This window comes from Lipophrys pholis, assembly GCF_963383615.2.
Source record: "Lipophrys pholis genome assembly, chromosome: 10".
Taxonomy (NCBI): Eukaryota; Metazoa; Chordata; class Actinopteri; order Blenniiformes; family Blenniidae; genus Lipophrys; species Lipophrys pholis.
Genome location: NC_137640.1, coordinates 16,360,473 through 16,381,250, shown reverse-complemented (window position 1 = coordinate 16,381,250; position 20,778 = coordinate 16,360,473). Strand labels below are relative to the sequence as shown.

At 38.3% G+C, this 20,778-nt stretch overlaps 1 protein-coding gene across 1 annotated transcript; it reads right to left on the bottom strand.

The window, feature by feature from the left end:
* Window positions 1-1,195: 1,195 nt before the first annotated feature.
* On the bottom strand, window positions 1,196-20,525 carry mcoln2 (mucolipin TRP cation channel 2). The gene is made up of 14 exons (XM_080472807.1): window positions 20,347-20,525; window positions 19,581-19,734; window positions 18,946-19,119; window positions 17,489-17,645; window positions 16,690-16,768; window positions 16,486-16,582; window positions 16,292-16,391; window positions 15,878-15,990; window positions 15,452-15,601; window positions 14,028-14,129; window positions 13,132-13,254; window positions 9,527-9,733; window positions 7,693-7,826; window positions 1,196-2,903 (listed from the first exon to the last, which is right to left on the bottom strand). The coding sequence occupies exons 1-14, from the start codon at window positions 20,388-20,390 to the stop codon at window positions 2,867-2,869; spliced, it is 1,671 nt and encodes a 556-aa protein (XP_080328933.1). The 5' UTR covers window positions 20,391-20,525; the 3' UTR covers window positions 1,196-2,866.
* Between the last annotated feature and the right edge of the window lie 253 nt (window positions 20,526-20,778).

The window sequence follows — 20,778 nt, the reverse complement described above, 5'->3', positions numbered from 1 at the left end:
ACCAAAAATATCATCCGATTCAGTCAATCCAATAATATTTGACTTGCACACATGATCTCATATCCACCTTCAACTGGAAGTCATCCAAGTAAAAAGATAGGTCCAGACTATTCAAGGCTGGTGTGTTTGTTTTGAAGGTAAAACACCAAACAAATATTCTCCTTGTTCAGAGTTCACATTTTTTTGGAGGATGTGGCAGCAATAGCTCATGCAGCAGTTCATATAACTGTTTTTAGTTTTGTCAGTTATCACATAGTGTAATTTTTTATTTTTTGTCACAGAAAAAAGTATATAGAAAATTCCTCAAAGGGAGGTCAGGGACGAACTGTAAGTATGGTCTCCATTTCCTGTTCAAATTACATTTAGATTTGTTTTCTTTTTAACAATATGGGTGGCAGCTTTACATGATGATTAACATGCAGAGTCCACAAGTTTCCACATGTATAACATGCATAGTAGATAGTTTGTTCAGCTGAAAGGCAATCTCATGAACCCACGATTCATTTTTTTCAACAAACACAGTTTGATGTGACAGGATTGATAAGGACAGTTACGTGTGCATTGACACAAAATATTGACTGAAAATAGATTAAACAAGCTCGCGCACAGTAGTAATGGTTATTGGACACCCCTCTCCTTCTTGGAAATATAAACATTTACATTCATTTTAAGCAAGTTGAGACAACTGTATGCTTCTTTCTTAATGGATATTAACAAAGAATGACTATGTCTGTAAAACTCTCTGTTCTATCTGGTGTCCAGTATGTAATGATGGGGATTTCATATATATGTTTTATGACATTTGTCTTAGCCACCACCTGCCAAAAAGACATATTGGGATGTCCTTTTTTCCTAGTGTATTCCCAACAATTATCTCACTAAATAAGTCAAAGTAAAAAGATTAAAGAAAAACAGCTCAATGTCAGGAAAACTGTGTTAAAATAATTAAGTGATCCCAACTTTACTGGTTCAAATGAGCCGATTTCTTCTTTGTCTGTTTCTTGGCCGGTTTTCTTTGTTTTTGTCATCTGGAGTCTTACTAAAAAGCACTCCAGAGTGATATCATTCATTGCAAGGAATCATAAGGACGTTTTATCTGTATGGAGAATTTTTTTCAATGAAGTTCATATGAATGCGAATGGAACAAAAAAATGACCAAAACAAAGAAGAAAAGAAAGATCAAACAAACGGCAGAAAAAGAAAACATAAAAATTTAATTTGCATATTATTTTTTAAAGAAAGTGAACAGTACAGCAACAGGAGACTATAGAGCGTAAGCTCTTATTCAGCTTACACCAATTATCCGGAAACTTGTGTCATCAATTTCAAAATCCCCTCCATCCGTACAGACAAAGTTACAAAAATGATGTTGTAAATCCAAAAGAGTGAGTGCCCATGTCAGAACGCAAAAAATACAACTATGCAGCATAGTGACGTAGAAGTCTTTCCTCTCAGCAAAAAGACCTCAGTTCTGTGGTCGAACCTTTAGTTACATAGTTTTCATAGATGGTGTAACATTGCTTATAACTAGAAAACATCACTGTGTGGGTTCAGCCATTAATCTTGCCGCTTCCTGTTGGTGCAAATTGGACTTTGATAGGTACTGTATATCATCAGCATTTATCAGAATTGCCGTTGAGATTAAATCCCGTTTTGTGTTGTGCTCATTCTTTTGACATTGATTTACATTCAATAAAAAAAAAAAATACACATTGTACATTGTCTTTGGTGCCCATTGTTACTTTTATCTGTTTTGTTTGACACAGGATATGCATGTTGATTGTATTAATTAATGTTGTGGAGAAAAGCAACAGGAGTGTTTGCTAACCCAGATGAGCTGCACTGACTTGTTCAAAGGAAATCCTCAGAATAAAAAGCCTGTTCTTGTTTTCAAAACAAGGATTTGCTTTACTCTGGTGTCAGTTTAGACTTGAAGCTCCCATGTGGGAGCAATTATTACTATCATAATGTCAGTATTGCCACAAAGGGAACATTTTCTATGGGTTGGTACTTTGTGACACGTATCATTATCAGAAGTAATGGATCACTGAGTTAGTCAGACGTTTTGGAAAACACAAAGAATGACAGCCCACCAGATGACAGCCAGTTGCACCCTCTAAACAAGGTCAGATCAAATTACACAGGGGAAGGAAAGACATTTGATTTAATCAAGTTCTGAAGCACAGTGTTCACACTTTATATGAGCTTGTCCAAACATGCCAACTTGCCTGTAGTTTTAATGATGAAGTTGACTCATAGAGTACTTCTGGTGGAGTAAATCAAAACTCCCCTCTCACTCAGTTTCATTGATAGAATGTTTTTGCAAATGAGACAAAACTTTGGAGCATGTCATAATTATTTGAGCATCAAGGAACTTCATTGTGCTTGAAGTTTGTTCACGTTTGACATCATCGGTGCCTCAATAGAATTTTTGACCGTATAATTGGGAAACTTTATCGACTGCAATCTTTAGTTTTTTTTAACACTTGATGAATAAATTACATTTAACACCTCATTAAATTGCATAGCATCATTTTACATAGCAACACTCAAATTCGGACAAACAAGGAATATCTTTCTTTGCCAAATACATGGGTACACTTTGAGGCTCAGTCAAAATCCTGAAGGCCAATAAATATTGTTAACCCCAAAAATCTTTCCGTCTCAGCTTTGGAGTTCCAGTCACCCATGGAAAATTAATTTGGTCTTTCATATTGCACATTATGAAAAGTTGCACTCTTAGAGAGGCAACTTCACTTTCCAGGATGTTGCAGTTAAATCTCTTCGTCTCCAGCTGTTTATCAAACATTGTCCAGTTTCCTGCATCCTCCTCCCTGAATCTTCTCACGTGTGGTTGGAACAGATGTCAGCTGATCAGAATAATGTCGTCATTAACTGGAACTCTGCAACAACAGAGAAGACAAGCATGAAACACCAAGTCCAACAAATGCTGGATCAACAGTTGTCTTAAAATATTGGAGCGAGTTACACCTTGGTAATGACCTTTATAGAGAAGGTTCAAAGGGTGGGGGTGGGGGGGGGGTTTGAAAAGTAAGATCTTTTTCGTTAATGTATAGCTATGAAAAACTGTATAAAGTGTTTTCATGCTGGCCTGCTTAAGCAAGAGTAAAACCACATTTTGCAACCTCCACATTTGCTAAATGGATCCAGCTGCATTCAAACTATATTTCACATCATTACACCGTGGAAAAGGACAACAATCGCACTGAAACCATGCTGAAGCACGAGGTGTCCACCATTACATTTGATCAATCAACTAAACATTTTTCTTGATTTATTGATCCACACTAGTAAAGGAATTTTGTGTTTAGATGTCATATCCAACACTCTCCACAGGAAGCAGAAACTCCAACCCAGCTTCTCAATCATCAAAATAATACTGTTGTGGTACTTTCTGATCAGATTCAGCTGCGTGAAGTCATAAAAGCAGAAGCATGGCTTTTCCATGCATCAATTCATCGTTAATACAGCTGCATTCAACTAAGGGTTTGAGGGGGCGCTGGAGGGGAACCAGGTTGACTGTGGTTCACACACAATCTCTCCTACGGGGAATTTAGAGGCACCAATTAGCCAAAAGGCATGTTTTTAGATTGTTGGAGGAAACCAGTGTACCTAAAGAAAGACCACGCATGCATAGGGAGAACATTGCACAGAAAGGCCCTCAAGCCCAATCCAGATTCAAACCAGGGATATTGTCATTATAAGGAAAGACTGTTGGAACACTATCACCATGTGGCCCTGCATGGCTTTTTGAAATGTAATATTCCACCTTAAAAAGGTATCGACAGGATACAAAGGCTTACAAAGTCAGGACACAATATCAGGTTGATATCAGGTTACCATGTTCCCATTTTGAGAGCTGATCTGCAAATTATGTGCTTTCAAGGGAATTGTTTGGTGTGCTGCATATAATTGCATGTGGCCATTTTCAGACAAGCCGAATATTGTGGAATTGCTACAAATTGAAAAAAAAAATGTCTTCACGTTTAAACCGCTGCTGTCTGTTGAGGATGTGAGAGTGCTTCATACAAAGAGAATAAAAAATGAGTCCAGTCCTTTTCTTAAAAGGTTTAACTGCCATATTTGATGTAACATTTCAAACATGAAATCCACAGGTTGGCTAAGGGCGTGACTATGAGGACATTGTGTGGAGCTTAACAGCTGTTTCTATTACGCAAGGCTTGCAATGTTTATGGTAAAGGGTAAACAGCGGCTTCACATAGAAAAGGAGTGAGACGTGTAGAGTTAGAGAGTCTTGCTTCTCAGGTTACCCTCCAAACAAAATAAACTGTACTTGAAACGGAAAACTGAGAAAAAAGGATCAACGTACATGGATGAAATTTCATCCAGAATGTCATTAACATGTTCGCCAAGGATCCTGATCTAATTTTTGAGACAAAGATACGGAAAGATAAAATTTAGTCAAATTACAGGCTCCAAATGACTGCACTTACAGTCGGTGCATTTTGACAAGACGGCTAATGAAGGAACTTATCCAACCCTAAAACACAACAGACAGTTTTATGAGCATATCTACCAGGAAGACGCATATTTAGCTGCATTACACTACTTTACATGATGGCACTGTAATTGAAACAACACTTCCTCAAATACTTTTCTTCCACAGCAGGAAATCCTGGGCAGCTCAATGACAGAATACAACGAGCAAACATGTAGGGGAAAGCACAAAGAGTGTTACTGTCTGTAAACAATTTGTTCCTGCTTTCAACACTCTCCTGCCATCATTGTTTCAGCAAAGGATTTTATTTTTCACAGCCAAGGAATTAAGTTCTTCTTCAGAGGGTACATGGCATCAAATGATTTCATATTGCTTAGAAACATTCAAAGCTCTCTTAACAAAGCTGGTAATGGTTTGGTGACAAATCATGCATAACTCTATACAAATGTTTACGGTAGTTGTCTTGCTGAGGCAAATAACATAGTTTTGCACACAGTCACACAGAAAAATGTCGTGCCTTTGAAGTGAGAGGACGGTGATGGATACAGAAACCAAGTCTGGACTGTGTTTACAAAGCAGCATTTATCTTCACAGTAAACAATCACAGACTTACTTCACAGGAAAAATTAACAAAACTGACCCAATTTACAGAAAAGCTGGGTAAATTTAAGAAAATAAACAAACGGATGAGGGATCAGACACTTATTTAAGCAGCCTATGATTTGCAGTTTTATAATGTCAACCATTACAGATATAAATCACAGCTGTTAATGCTAAGCCTTCTGGAGGGAATTTTATTATTATTTTTTTTTACATTATTTGAATGAAAAATACAACTTGGTGTATACAATATTGAGCCTTTTCTTTAACTGCCAGGAACACTAAAAAGATTACAGCTTTTACTGTTCAATTTCATTCAAGTGTGTCGATGTTCTCTACGCTCTTTATCCAAATCAAAGAGCAGCAACCAAGCACAGTGAGAAAAGCCATGCAGGCCCAGCGAAAATATAAACTTAAATTAAATCAGTTTAGTGCATCCGGAACAGGGTTAAGCATTGTTTTTCTAATTAGCTTGTCTAATAAACAAGAAAGTTCTAAGAAAATATGTTGCCTTGTTTGCTCCATTAATCTCTCTAAAATTCAAGAATATACATATGTGTGTGTGTGTGTGTGTGTGTGTGTGTGTGTGTGTGTGTGTGTGTGTGTGTGTGTGTATGTAAGCAATACAAAGGCTCTAATGCATGGCACGACAGCTGTTAGCTTCTGTACACGTTATGGACACTGGCAGCATGATAATTAGCCACTTCAGTTTCTTTTCAGGAAGAGAAAATGTGAAAACACATTCTCTCTTATTTCAGGAAATATGACATGAGCTCAGGCACATTGAAACCTCAGCATGTGCAGTTGTAGGACTTTCTTCTTTCATAACTAAGTTTCAGGTTGCATTTTATAAAATTGAGATGGATTGTGTAGAGTGACTTTGGTTTTCTGACATGCTCGTCATTCCATTGAACAAAGCATGACGTTTCACTGCGTCTCTGAAATCTTTTCATAAAGAGTATGCATGGCAGACAGTGAAAAAGCTATATTGGTGCAATCTCTTATCTATGAAGTTTGGCAGAGCGGTGAGAACTTACCACAGCCAAGCCTTTGGAGAATCCTCCATTCATTCCCGACCATGATGATCTCACATTTGACCAATTCGCTTACTCATTTTGGAACATAATGTAGCTAAAACGTTAATTATAATTTAGGCATGTGTTCACAATAGAAATACATCCTCAATCCTAGAGGGAATACGATAACATAGAAATCTATGTTCAAAGCCTATAAGCTATCTTTAAGAATGTAGAACCAAAAGTCAAAGTATGAAACCACGCTCAAGGGAAATCTTTATTTTGTGTGAGTTTTATAAACTTTGTTGTTTCATAGAAACAGGAAGTAAAGACTGCAACCAGTTCAACTGCTACAGATACTTCTGTCAACTGCAGTTTCACATTGGACGTGGTGGATTAAAATTAAACATGAATTCATTAGATTAAGGTGTAGAGTGAATTTACTAAGCAAAATCAAACACACACAACAGTAAGCTGCTGGAATGTGAATTCCACCACAATATGGATACCCTGAGTTTAACATGTAACTTAAAACAAACATTTGAAACTATTGCCAAGGATACTCCTTTTGAGGCTCAATTTCACTTGTGACCGGTTTTCAGGGAGACAACGCAGCAGAGAGCAATGACTGGGGGTGGGAGGGGGTTCTTCCCACTATGCAGCCTCAGTTTCTCTGTAATCAGCCCATCACTGGGTGTGTCTGCATAGCTCTCACCACTAATTTCATTGCTCTCAGGCCACAGAATACAGAGCCAAACCACAGCCTAAAGGAAACTCCAGTCTGCTGCCTTCTGATGATAGAGATTGGCTCATAGTAAAGGAATGAGCAGAAAACGAGGATGTATAGAAATATACTACGTTTTGCTTTAGCAACATGGTGGACTTTTTCAAACTACAGTTTATGTACAGTGCTATTTTGTAGAGTTGTTTAGTTGCATCTGGCTGATTTTTAGACTGAAAGAAAAAAAATGACAGGACACTTTTTCCTTTTTTTTATCATTTCTAGTTCATCAGTTCAGTTTTTCTTGCACTGAACACAATGTACGTGTAATCCAAATGAAAGAAATGTCACTATATGTCATTGTTGTTAGAGTAGTTTTATACACCTGCTAGTGCTTTCAATGAGAAAGCATGTGAATGGACTCCAAGAAATGTTTCAAATGGCCAGCAGCAGCTTTTTGTTTCCTGCAAACAAGTGATTCTTTGCATGAGCATTGAGAGCCACAATGGCAGAATAGAATGATTAAAGAATAACAATTTATCTTAAAAGCAGGCTTTGTTGGTAACCCGCAGGCTTTCAAGTGACTTGTGGTCCATAAATACTGCAACATTGATTAAATAGCAGCTACTAATATCTTTATAATTCCCTTACTTATTTTCTCACTTACTATGCGCAGAGTGATTTCTGCAACATATTGCAACTCTGTTTACAAGACAATTCTATAACTACAATAATGCCACAATTAAGGAGCTTCAAGAGACAACAAGCAACAGAAGACAATCCCTCCCAAGTTTGCAAGGAGAAGGTCCCACGTGTGGTCTTCAAAATGAAACGTTTTGAAAGCATAATTGCATTCGATTGAATAGCTTCCTCACCGTTGACAACAGCAGATCACAGAGCTTCTGATGTGAACTTCCGCCTGACTGCACTCCTCTATGACAGGAAAGTCCTTTTGGTCTTTGAGAAACTTCTGCAGATCTGTCAATGGGAATCCATTTTTCTGGTAGTTCTGTTTAAAAAAAACAAAAAAACAATTCAAACACAGTTCACACAAAGTTTGAAAAGGATGCAACTTTTGTTTTACCACATTTGAGAGACTAATAGAACAGTGGATGGAGAAGAAGACTTTATTCTAAAAAGAAGACACACAAATAAAAAAATAAAATAAACACCCTTTAAAAAAGGTCCTGAATTTAGGCAAGGAGCTAAATATTTGTCACATAGGATGGTCCAAAGTTAGGTTGTCAAATTCTATTTATTTCATATTTCAAATTCATCCCATTTTGATTTCTGTTTGGTTGGACTATTAAAATACCATGACACATCTTCAACCACAACTTTCTCAGTATCAGTGCAAAGAAATAATCCTTAAAATGTTAATGGACTTTATGATAAACTGACACCCTGCCTGCCATGTGTTACTTAAAACAAAGCGTGGACAAAAACAAGTCACTTCTAAAATCAATAAATTACTGCAGTATCAGCAGGTATGTTTCCTCTTGATGCCAATGCCATTTAGCTGTCAATATGTTTCTTTTTTTTTTGCCCTCGTCATGTTCGGCAGCTTGGGCCAGCAATATGATGTGATTGAGAGCCTTCTGGAGTCAGAACAGCTTTGGCTCTTGCAACAGGAAGAGACCTGTAGTCTCCTCCTGTTGCTGCCTTTATTAGAAGTTGGCATGGCTGCCGTACTCGACCGGGGGGGAACGCTCAAAGAGAGAGAGAAGAGAAGAGAGAGAAGAGAAGAGAAGTTGGGGGATAACATACAATACCCTTGTTGTGCTACATATAATATTTGCAGTTATCACACTGATCCAAATACTTTCCAACTGTTATTAGATTAAACCAGCCTGAGCCGCTCTATCTAGACCGTAACATGAGTTTCTAGATTAAACCAGCCTGAGCAGCTCTATCTAGACAGTAACATGAAGCAGGAACATGAATTAACAAAGAGGCAACAACAAAAGAGGAACATGATTTTGAGAGTTTGAGCAAATGATGACAGAAAACAAGCAACTTCAGCAACACCTTTCGTGAGGAGTGGAAGTGTGTGTGTGGTTTGTCCACTGGGTGTGGCCTGAACTGTTGTGGGGGGACCCGTAGCAACACCCCGAGGCCCCAGGCAAGAGGAGCCCACAGGAGAAGGATAAAGGGCACAGGGCCCCAGGCACCGACCCAAGCCGCCAAGCTGAGAAAGGCCGGAGCAGGACCCCCGGGCCAAGCAGGCCGAGAGCCCCCCCAATCCCGGCAAGGCAGAGATGGCCCCAGCTGCCACGCCCCGACCAGGCCCGGTCGGAGGACAGTCAACTCTCCACCCCCAGGAGCCTAATCGAGGGTCCCTAAGACTTTGCTGTATACTTGAAGTTGCTGCTCCCTCTGGTTGTAATAAACCTTGACAGAGCGAGTGAGATGTTGGAGCTGATGGGGAAGTGAGTTGTAAACATTAAGTTATAGCGACACAAAAAATTACCAAAATGCGTGCCTTTACACATTTTCACTTCTCACGTGAGGTTGTGTCGGTACGGATTTCAGACATCAAGGGGGAACAAAATGCCACCAGTGCTTCTTTCGTGCACCACAAAGTCTTGCGAGAACACTTGCTCAATGAGGGGATGATTTCTAAATGTCCAAATCCTGAGCTTCCATTACCAAACTCTGCCAGGTGTAGTGATATTTTGCATGTTAGTCATTCAGCAAACCAAGAATTACCTTGATGGTCTCGTAAGCATCCGTGATAAGAGCGATGAAGAGTGACAGCACCATGTAGATAAACAGGGAGATGAAGGAGTAAAGGTACGCCCGACTGAAGAGCCACACCAAGATGTTTTTGTCTTTCAGCTGGGCGAAAGTGGTGAACATGTCGTCGCCATTCAACAGGGAGAACAGGCACTCTGCGACGCGACTCAGGCCTTCAAACTGGAGAATTGGAGCAGACAACAACGCAATGAACAGTGAAACAGGGCAAACAGTTGAATCTAGCATAGAATCTCAGCTGATAGAAAAACAACAAAATATATTTTTCACAGCACAAACTGTTTTTCTGGGATACTTCATTTTTCTACAAATGCCGTAAAAAAATTCTAGATATAATTTGTCCCTTAACTCTTGCCTTGTTGCAAAAATATATCCAATGTGATGGAATGTTGACCTGTGCAGAGGGTACTCTGCTCCCCACCCCCATGCTCAACTACGATCAGCCCCAGACCCCTGCAACAAGACAATTAATTTGGTCTATAAAATAATTTTATTATATTTTAATCAAATTTTATTTTTTCTCTTTCTACACACGTACAAGAAAAACCTCAACATTCCCACCCAAGTTAGAAACTGGGACTATCCCAGGTGCATCAGTGTTGTTGTATGGTTGTTGATTAGTTATTCAAAAATGAAACTATCACTGAGTCATTGCATAAGGTCACATCCTGTAGCGTAACACAGGAAAGTGAGTCATTCATTTTCTCCCCTTTGGGTATCTCGTGTGTGTATATATATATATATATATGAAAATCAAGATTACTAAAAGTGATAATTGAACCTAAGCAATACAAACAATTTCATTATGTGCTTCAAATGGTCACTTGTCAACCAGGTGAAATGTTTTAAAAGGTAAAGAGATCAAACATATTTTTCATTTTCCTTTTTCTAAAGTGTGATTGATGAGCGATGCTGAAGAAAATGGACCAGAGGACAGACACAGGCTAAATGGCTAAAAGCGGTGACATATTTAAAAGGTGGCAGAGGTGCCAAAGAGACTAATCACTGAAAGGGAGAGTCTGCAAGCCAACATTTAACGTTTGCTTCAACAGAATCTGATAGTATCTGAGAACAACATCCTTTTGCAGATTCAGGGCACAGCACTTGAAGACGTGTGGAAAGTCAAGTCCTATGACATCCTCTGTTTATTCTTTCAGTAAATACACAGAGGGTCCTGGAAGGGCTGACAGCACGGTGCAGGGGACTCCCCCAGCCACCAGAATGTAAATATCCAGGCCGTGTCTCAGCTGATTGCTACACTGGACAAACTTAAGAAACTAAAACCTGCTTGACTTCAACTAAAGTACATTGTCACCTCCGCTGATTATTAAAAATAAAGAAAAAAATAATAATAATTCAGGTAAAGCATTTCACAAAATCAGGCAGTAACTGAACATAGACATATCTCACACAGGTGACTCTATCTATATTCCAACTGAGGATGGAAATTCATGCAATGCCAGACTTTACATATAGTTTGAAGCAGAAATAAAGTGTGTTTTATGTTATAAAAGAACCCTCTTAAGTGCCTTTGCTCAAACACCTGTACAGATATCCCTGTTAGTACATGTGGAAATGGAATACACCGACCTTACAAGCACACTTCAAAAAAATTTACAGCAGTTACTCCTCTTCAGGTTAACATCATCAACAAAACTGAACTCGGTCAATGAGACCCGAGATGTGGGACAGCTGTACTCGGTATATCTCACATTTGTCTCTTGAGTTTTGACTTGTTTAGACGCCAATTTCTCCTCGGACTTCCGTAAATAATTTATCTTAACAGCCACGGACAGCTAAACACACTTGCATTTACCCTGATGGCATTTAAGATTCAGGACCCTTCCAGATAAGATGACCACCTCATAAAACTGGTAAGTGGTGAATCAAATGTTGCTTAATCCTTATGTAAACATATCCATTATTTAAAGTGGAGAAGAATAAATCCCTACGGTTTAAAAACATTTTTTTCTGACCACTTAACTTAAGTCTTACATATTACTGAAGTCTGGCTGCACAGACTTTCTTCTACTGCAAATTTTGAGAGAGAGAGAGAGAGAGAGAGAGAGAGAGAGAGAGAGCGAGAGCGAGAGCGAGAGAGAGCTGTCAGACAATCAGTGTAGAAACACGCTGACCTCTAGCGGTCATTTGATGTACTTCGTATTTCAGTTTAAGGGCTTTAAAGCAACATCATCTACTATAAAAGTTCTTTCTCTCCATAAAAGAACTCCAAGGCATTTTTTTTCTTCCTCTTTTTACAGTTTCCTCAACTGAGATCACATAATGCTGAAACAGCCGTTTACAAATACCCAGTATATGAGAAGTCTGAGCAGTTTGTTTTCTGTTACGATAAATGAAACATAATGAAACCATATAGATTACAAACCAATAATAACAGATATAGTTGGATTTATAATGCATTTAATAATTTTTTGTTGACTTCTATAACTGGTCAAATACCATAAAGAAAGTACAATATCCTTGCTATTAGAGCTCATGTTGACATATGGAGGTAATTACATCAGATAATATTTTCTTTTAATATTTGTCTTAATATTAGTCCTTAGTTGTATTTAGATTTTTTTACAGGAAAATAAATAACAGTATTTGGAAAACAATATGTAATAGTTTTCTTTTTTGTGTGTGAATCACTCTACCAATATATACACAAAATGTACAAGTAGGTTATAGGATTTTAAATAATGTTTAAGATGAGGAAATACTAGTTATGGCAGAACCAGAAAAAAACAGTATTAAGCAAATATTTTGAGCAAACTGTGACAGATGTATAATCTATACACAAGAATCATACATTTATTTGTGTAAATGTCTATCATCAATAACTTTTGTGTCAGAGTGAGTTTTAAGCAAGTGAGTGTTTAACAAGACAGTCATTTCAAATGTGTCCAAGTTGGTACTTCCCTTTATTCAACCTCATAGTTGTGGACTCAGCAGTTTTGTGTGAATAAACAGTGTGAGTCAGTGTGAGTGGAGACTCAAGAGTTTCTTTACGTTTCTCCCCGACCTCACTAAAAACATAGTAAATAGTCTTGTTAACATTCAAAGCTGTTCTTGTTCAGTCTCCAGTCTATCTCACTGACCCATTTACAGCCAAACAAACCTTTTAGCTGCCTCTGACCTTTATCAGTCGACCTCCAAAGAGTACCACCATCTAACCTTCAACACTATGAGCACCAGAACCATCACATACTCTGCTCCTCATCTCTGAAATGACCTTCAACACCACATACACATATCACTGTGATTAAAACACATAGAAAAGCTTAATGACTTTAATTGTAAAATTGTATTTGGTCAATCGTACCTAATGTCATTTTCACTTCTTCCAATTAATATATGTTTATTTATTTTTAACTATTGGTCATGTATAATTCTGTGCCTGTTCCTGATGTAAAATAACCTTGAGTGTCTTGAAAGGCCCCGTTAAATCACGCTTTGAATGATAACAATAATGTTGTCTTTTTTTTTTTTCCCACCTCTGAAAAGTGACTTCGCCGAATGAACCGTTTCCGCTTAGCTCGAACCAAACAGAATATTACCTTTTCATGGTACGGCCCAAGTACAATCCATCCACAGAAGGTATAACCAAGGTAGATCATGCCTGCACAGCAGCAGAAACGCAGGACCTTTGGGAAGGCTGCTTTCATGGTTAAAATCAGCACCTAAACATGTAAGACGTATGAAACTGTTCAATCGCAAGGAAATCGGCACAGATGCATAATTATATTTCAGTGCGAGGAGGACAAAGTCAGATGTGAACAGATGCATGACGGGAACAAAATTCAAATTACATACGTCAATTCATTTATTTGTATTGACGTCTAATTTATTTTCAAATGATATAACAGGCAGTGAACAATTATAACTTCTCACTCTGAAAATGTGACTTGAAGTTTCTCTTTACCTTTCACAAAATATGTAAAGCAACAATTTTGTTATCAATACTTCAATCATCTTTGCATATAACAATATATTTCTTAGTTTTGGCAGATGTAGATTGCTAGAATACAGTATTAAAGTAATTGCAAGAATCGGCTTGAGGATTAAGATTTGTGTTAAAATGTCTATATGTCGCCATACTTATTTTAGGAATAGTGTCCATTTGTATGATAAAAATGCTGTCTCTTCATCCTGTCACTGTCATGCACAGGACAGTTGTATAACTTTCTCTTAACGTAATAGCAAGATCATTAAATAGAATTGTGTCATGTGAATGAAGGCAACAAAAAAGCATTTGCAAACTATAAAGGCTAAGAATAAGAAAGAATCAATAAATGTTTGTCATTTCTTAGACATAAATAACTTTTTCTACAGTTTAATTTCAGTATGAGCAACACTTTGCTTGACTTCAAATGGAAAGCACTGCCCCTCAATATAGTCTGGGTTTATGTATTGAGATCTGCACAATTATAAGAAAGAAACCACTCAGACTCACGTTGTATTTCTGGAAGTATCCCAGGTACCTGATCACACCCACCCACACCAATAACGTAGACGTTCCCAGGAAGATACTGCACACATCATAACTTGTGAGACTCTAAAAAGGGAGAAAAAGAGCAAATAAGAGCATTGGAATGGAAATAGTGGAAATGCAGTATTCTTATATATTGTTTCAAAAGTGCACACTGTAGGTGAGAAGAAAGTTACATATCACAGGAATATTAAAGTCATTGTGAAACTTTAACTGGATTTTAATAAACCAAGCCTGTAAGCAATGACATTTATTTAAACTGTATTGTAATACCCGGATGGGAGTTTATGCATTTCAAGATTCGTACTGCAAGTACAACGGAATGAATAAGGACTTTGTGTGAGTGGATTCTGCAATTCAACGTATATACATATTTTCTATTTCTTTTTTTCTACTGTCTGCCAGCAGAGTCCACAGATGAGAGTTCGCTATAAAGCTATAATATACTGCGGTGCATTTCTATTCAATTAGAGTTTAAAGCTTTTCTGTACATGGTTCCTGAAAGTAAATCATTAAAAAAAACTTTACCACTCTTGAGCTTGTCATTAAAACTTTTAAGTGTCATGAACCATGTGAAATCTTTTGATAGGGTTAAAAGTCCAATGTGACGCAATCAACAGAGCCACATCCTACAGATTATTAACCACACTGACTAAATGACTGTCATGTTCAGCAGTTTTAACATCACAAAATCACTCAGTTCTTGGAAATAAAATGAAAGAAAACATTTTAAAATGTGACTGTACTTAACATACTGATAATATTACTGTGTTACCTAATGCCACAGCGAAACGCCAGTCAAGTTGTAGGCAGCGGAGTTGCACTGTGGATATTTTAGGCAACTAGATTTGACAGGGAAGGATGCTAACAGAAAGCAGATGCCCCCTTTGGTTTAATGTTATATAGAGACAGAAAATTAACAGGACCACAATAACAAACAAGTAGAATATTTTTACTTAAGAGGTAAAGTCATTACGTAATACCCCCCTTTTGCTTTATTATTTTTTTTAAACCAAAGTTGATCATTTTGACTCAGCAGTCAGTTCAGAAAGGGCCATTCCACACCAAAGTCCACCTCCATGTCAGAGGGTCACCTAACAGACGTGCCAATATATTTTTAACTGCTGCAATTGAGAGTAAAAGAATATCATGCTGTGCAGTATTTGGTTAAGAACTTTACCTGATACAATGCATATGTTTGTAAAAGGGATCACATGGATTTATTTTTACAGTGTAAATTTACAAACGTTATAATTGGGACAATAAGAATAAAACTGAGTTTAATTTTTAAGTTTTAATTTATTTTTATTTTTTTTAAAAGTTAGTTTGTTTCATGTACTATAATGACCCTTGGAATCCAAAAGGAAATTATGAAGGAAATAATTTACCTTGGCTTGTATTTCCATCTTTAGTATGGATCCGACTATGGCCAGAAGGTCGCTGATAATAACCATCACGTACCAGCCATTCAGAAACTCGCTCTGGTCGTCCTCACACACCTTACGATTGTAGTTCTCAAGGGAGAACCGGGAGAATCTCTTTAAAAGACAACAACATAAATTCAGTACACCGCCCTGTACAGAGCCCTGAAGTGAAAACTGGAAAACAAACAATTGAAATGACATAGGAGAACCAGAGAAAAATAAACAAGCTTCCATTTTCAACTGTACTTTGTTAAAAACCAAGTTCCCATTTTAGGCAGAAAATGTGAAAAGAAAAATACTTAAAAATATCTATACCTTGTATATGCAATCTGCATCTAATTTGCAAAAGGATAATTAAACTTCTGTGTGAGCAGATCGAGCACTTCTGACCTGAAGTAACCTGATGGCCAGTACAATGGAGCGTGTGCACAACACGGCAGACGTGAGGCAAACCAGGATGACAAAGGCATCAAAGACCAGCAGATAGTGTGTGTTCTTTTGAGCTGGAAAAAAAAAACAAAAAACATTTTAACTGCATGTGAGAAACTTTATCTCTTACACAACTCACTCACACTCATTACTGACGCTGATAACTGAGTCAGCAAGAAAACGCCTCACCAACAGCCGCTACCAGGAATAGGGAGACGACCAATTATGAGCAGATTTTCACCACTCTGGGATTAATTAGCACTGAGATGGTGCTGCAGTGAATGAACCATTTACAAGAAGAGACAATAGCCTCTGCTCATCTGGCTGGTTTCATCTAAAAGATTCCCTCTTTTAGTTCAGAGAATGACACTTTACCCGTCCCAGATATCTTCCAGTCACGACAAGCACCGCTCTGCGCATCGATGTCCAAGAATAGTTTCACCTTCCCACTGTGACACTGGTTGTCAAAGGTTATCTGCAGCCACAATTTGAAAGGGGACCAAGTGTTCATCAGCACATCAATTTGACAGTTAGTTAGCTGTCCGAGCCAGCAAATGATTAACCAATACCGTAACGTCGAAGGAGTAGCAGTCAGGTAACTCCCGCGAGCGCACTGTCTGGAGGTTGATTCCCTTCAACTGGAACGTTATCTTGATGTCAACCAGCCTGAGAAAGACAAAGGGCCAGAAATTCAAGCCAGTGGTTGCAAGCGGCAGCGCAAATGTCACTGTATGCATGAGGAGCAGCCACAGAGTAGTAATACTGATGTACACCTGTAAAAGTCCAGATCAAAGAAGGAGGCGTTGTTGGTCTTCCACTGGTTGGGAGTCTTTGGATCATGAGACATACAAACTGAAAGAAAACCAATAAACGGAATGAGAAAATGAGCTCTGGTGTTTAGATCCTCTGCTGCTTCCTCATTTTCTCGTGTTTTAACATAATGGTGCGACATAACATGAAATTAATACTACACTTCTTGTTCACAACAAAACAGAGAGGCACTATTTTAATTTCTTGTACAATTACACACTGAAAGCATTAACCTGAATGCTTTCAAACTCATAACTTATCAAGTGATTTATTTCGGAGAGGTACATGACAAACATTTGATGTCGATCAATCCAGCAGCGTCTGTGCATTTTCATAAAAATCCAGCCTCAAAGCTGTTCTGTTACCTCCAGAAACCCAGCAGTGATTCTAATTGTGTAGAAGTGAACTTCACTTAGATTTTATTTACAAAACTCCATCAAGAAGATATTTCTTTTTACATAATTTTGCACTGCAAGCTGGTAAAGGTTTCATTCTTGTTGTTGCAACAGTAAATATCATCAGTCCTGCATACATTTATCTCTCTTCCACACCAAACTGTCCAAAATAGCTGTCTCCAATGTATTCATCTCACTTCTGCCACTGCTTTCTTCTTCACATTTTTCAGATTTGACAAAAAAAAAAAAAAACGAGTTTATATTTCTGAAGCCATTTTAAGCTGAACAGAGTGAGAAAAGAACAATTATCTATTTGAAATACTTTAGTAAAAGCGTGCGAGTTCATGACATGAAAGTGCTCTCTTACCCGTCTCTAGCTGAGCATCGATGTCATAGGTCTCTTCTGAAGGCGCCACGCTGCCTCGCTTGTAGTACTCTTTACAGATGACGAGAGGAAGCAGGTTCCCCTCTGCATCCTCGGCGTAACTGATGGGACCCACAGAGAGCTCACCCAACTGGCTGTACTGTAAATATCAGAGGCCTCAGGTAAAACACACTCTGGCTCAAGAGTGTAATGAACCCTATTTCAAACAATAGCATCTAAAACATTTACAATTTTAATCAATCCAGTGGTTTATATTCATCTTTCATGCAAAAATATTATTTACGATAGAAAACTTTCTGGAAAAATCTGGAATAAGTGAACGGCAAAAAAAAAAAAGTCTCAATGTGTTTTTAAAACAGCAATGGACAGATAAGAACATGAACCCTGAGAATGCACTCTTAAGTAAATATACGTAAGATAAGGAGCCTGACAGTCTAAACTTCTCGGGGAAGTTATTCCAAAAACCAGAACGCCCAGTTGGCCTTGGCTCTCCGTCTAAAATGTGGAAGTGCAACCAGTCAAATATTGACTAAGCATGAATGGTATTTAAATTTTTTTGTGGGGAAACGTTGAAATGGCCATTAAATATTCTGTCTAATGAAGAAAGTCAGGAGTATGTTTGTTTGTTTGGTATAGGTGAATTTTGCAGCCTAATTATGGATGAGCTCTTATGTCTGTAAACACTCAAACATAGATGAAGTCGGTGTGTCAGAGATCCGCCTGCATGATGCTGATTCGAATTTCAAGAGTCTAATAACAGGTACAAAACCAAAGGAAGAAGCCTGGACGACTGCTTTTTAATGCACATGCAAGCAAAAGTTAGAATCGCGGCACATTTTGTGATGAAAACAAAGGATTGTATGTTTGAGAAATAAAAGAACGCCAGATGATGGAGCAATGGAGAAATGTGGAAATGTTATTAAATCTTCAATATTTACAACTTGATATTCAAGTCAAAAACAAAAATGCTATATGAAGGTAAGTAGATGTAATGCAGACAAAATAGAGATTAAAACTGAATTCACCAGGAAAGTGGGTGCAGCATGACTTTCACGCTTCATGAAAGTGATGTGACTGTTTGCATTCATTTAGATCTTGACAAATACATTTATTGAATATATTTTGTGCGGTCTGCTGGTGAAGTCGCTTTAATCACCATGCAGGGATAAATAGTGCCATCCTGTCCCGTCTCGAAACATAATCAAACAGAAGTCCAGAGGGGCCACATTTCTCTGGTTTCAGTTTGCTTAGTGGTTAAAGCAGATTTCTAAAAACAATTTAACATATACATGTGTTATCTGTACAGAGGAGACCTTGAACAAAATGTTTATATGTGGTCAGACAGCAAAACAAAATGTAAGCAATAATATACTCTGTATCTTGTCATTCAGCTGTTCCATGTGTATAAAAGAATTACAGTCACAGGTGAGCAAACTTGCCTGATCCAGGACATAAAACAGACTGTCGTAGACATCGTGTTGGGTGTAGACTGCGATGCAGTAGTCATCCTCATCCACCCCACTGTAGTCCTTTAGAAAAAGAGTTTTGAGGGCCATGGTGTTCTCCTCCTTATAGGAAACCACCAGCTGGTTGTTGAGCCCAAACAGGACCAGCTGTGAAAGACAGACAGAGAGGCAGCGTTGAAGTAGTGCGGTAATGTATAATGTAAATACTTGCAGTGCATAGTCAAGTAGTCAAGGGTGGAGGGAAAGTACACGAATTCTTGTTTGTTTGCAGATACGTTTCGATGAGTACTTTTGTACAACAAACAAAACACAGAGGATCACCCCTAGATTACATTCACCTTTTATATAATGTCCATCCTCTATTGATCAGTGGTTGGTTGTTTTTTTTTTAGTCCTTAATATGGAGTATTACTTTTTATATTTTATTTTATCACTACATTGTTTTTCAGCTTTATTTTGTGAATGTTTTTTTCTACTGAAGCGACAAGAGAGAAAAAAATGGTTATGTAGAGGCCGGTGTGTCAGGATGTGTCATATTACTGTTCCAGGAAGGGCTGATCTTCATCCGAGGCTAGTAATAGTTTGTCTTTAAAAACTGCTGCACGTACTTGTGTGGTGATCATAATGATTTTCAGAATCTGGACTCCCATTTTCCACGGTAGATGACGGCGGGCTCTGTACTTCTCACAGGGACTCATAAAGTAATACTTCAGGTCATCTCTCAGGTTCTCCTCTTTCACTGTCTCTTGGATCATGGCAGAGCTGAACCAAGGAAGACAACAACACAAAGGAACGATAATCAACAGTAGTTTGGTTAAAACTGGACGGTAAAGGATGGTGGGTGATGTGGTGAATGTGAAGCCACAGCTTTTAACTCATCCTCCATTCGCCCCGGGGTGTGAGGATCGGGTTAAAAAGCAGAAGTGAAAGTGTAAATGCAGTTATTTCATGAGCAACCGTGTTTGTCATGTGCACCGAATTGCTCTTTTCACACAGGAAGAACTCCGTGTACTCGAATACACTGTCTGCATTCAGACTGCAGCCTCGGTTCAAGTCCAAGGTTAGCTTTGAGTGTACTTTCAATATTTTCACAACAAGTTTGTGAACCACATATTCTAAAAACAGCCAAAACTACATTTTACTCTCCAGCTTTTCAAAGCCACAAGCAAAGAAAGATAACCATTCATGACTGTGTCGTGGAATTACACAAACTCGTATCATCGTCATGTTGTTATTGGAATAACAAATCCTCCGTTTTGAAACATATGGCGTTTAAATGCGCTCGTGTCAGCGGCCAGCACTTGTTTTTACTCAATAACTTACACATGACTTCACTTTTGAGTTCAGAAGAACATTATTTAAAATAACACTCACCTAACTGAGTTGCTCCGGTCCAGATATCGAACCAGTAGTTCCATAATTACTTAATAATATTGGTGGCGGCTGCGTGGAGGGAATCGATCACACCGGAGAGACGCACTGTGCACGCGCCCTGAGGACTCCCTCCAGCTGAGTTTACCAACAGGACGCGCAGCTCGCGCTCAGCCACTCTGAGCAATGTGCAGGTGCCCAATATACTGGGCGGGGACTTCCGGTGGTAACGTCAATCTAAACTAACTTTCATTCCTTTTTTCAAGAATGCACCACTACGGATCGAGTCTTGTCTTTATCATTATTCAAGCATTTTCAAAGTGTGGTGCTGTTCTGCTATTTGGTGTACCAGAAGACTCGTTTGCCATTTAGAGCCAAACATTTAAAGAAACTTGCTTGTTTGTTTTTTTTCCATATTTTTCTTTAACTTTTCGC

Coding starts and splice junctions, on each gene's coding strand:
- mcoln2 (XM_080472807.1), bottom strand. CDS start 20,390: ATGGAACTACTGGTTCGATATCTGGACCGGAGCAACTCAGTTAG. Junction 17,646..18,945: donor TGTTTTATGTCCTGGATCAG/GCAAGTTTGCTC, acceptor TGATATTTACAG/TACAGCCAGTTGGGTGAGCT. Junction 13,255..14,027: donor GATACTTCCAGAAATACAAC/GTGAGTCTGAGT, acceptor TTACATGTTTAG/GTGCTGATTTTAACCATGAA.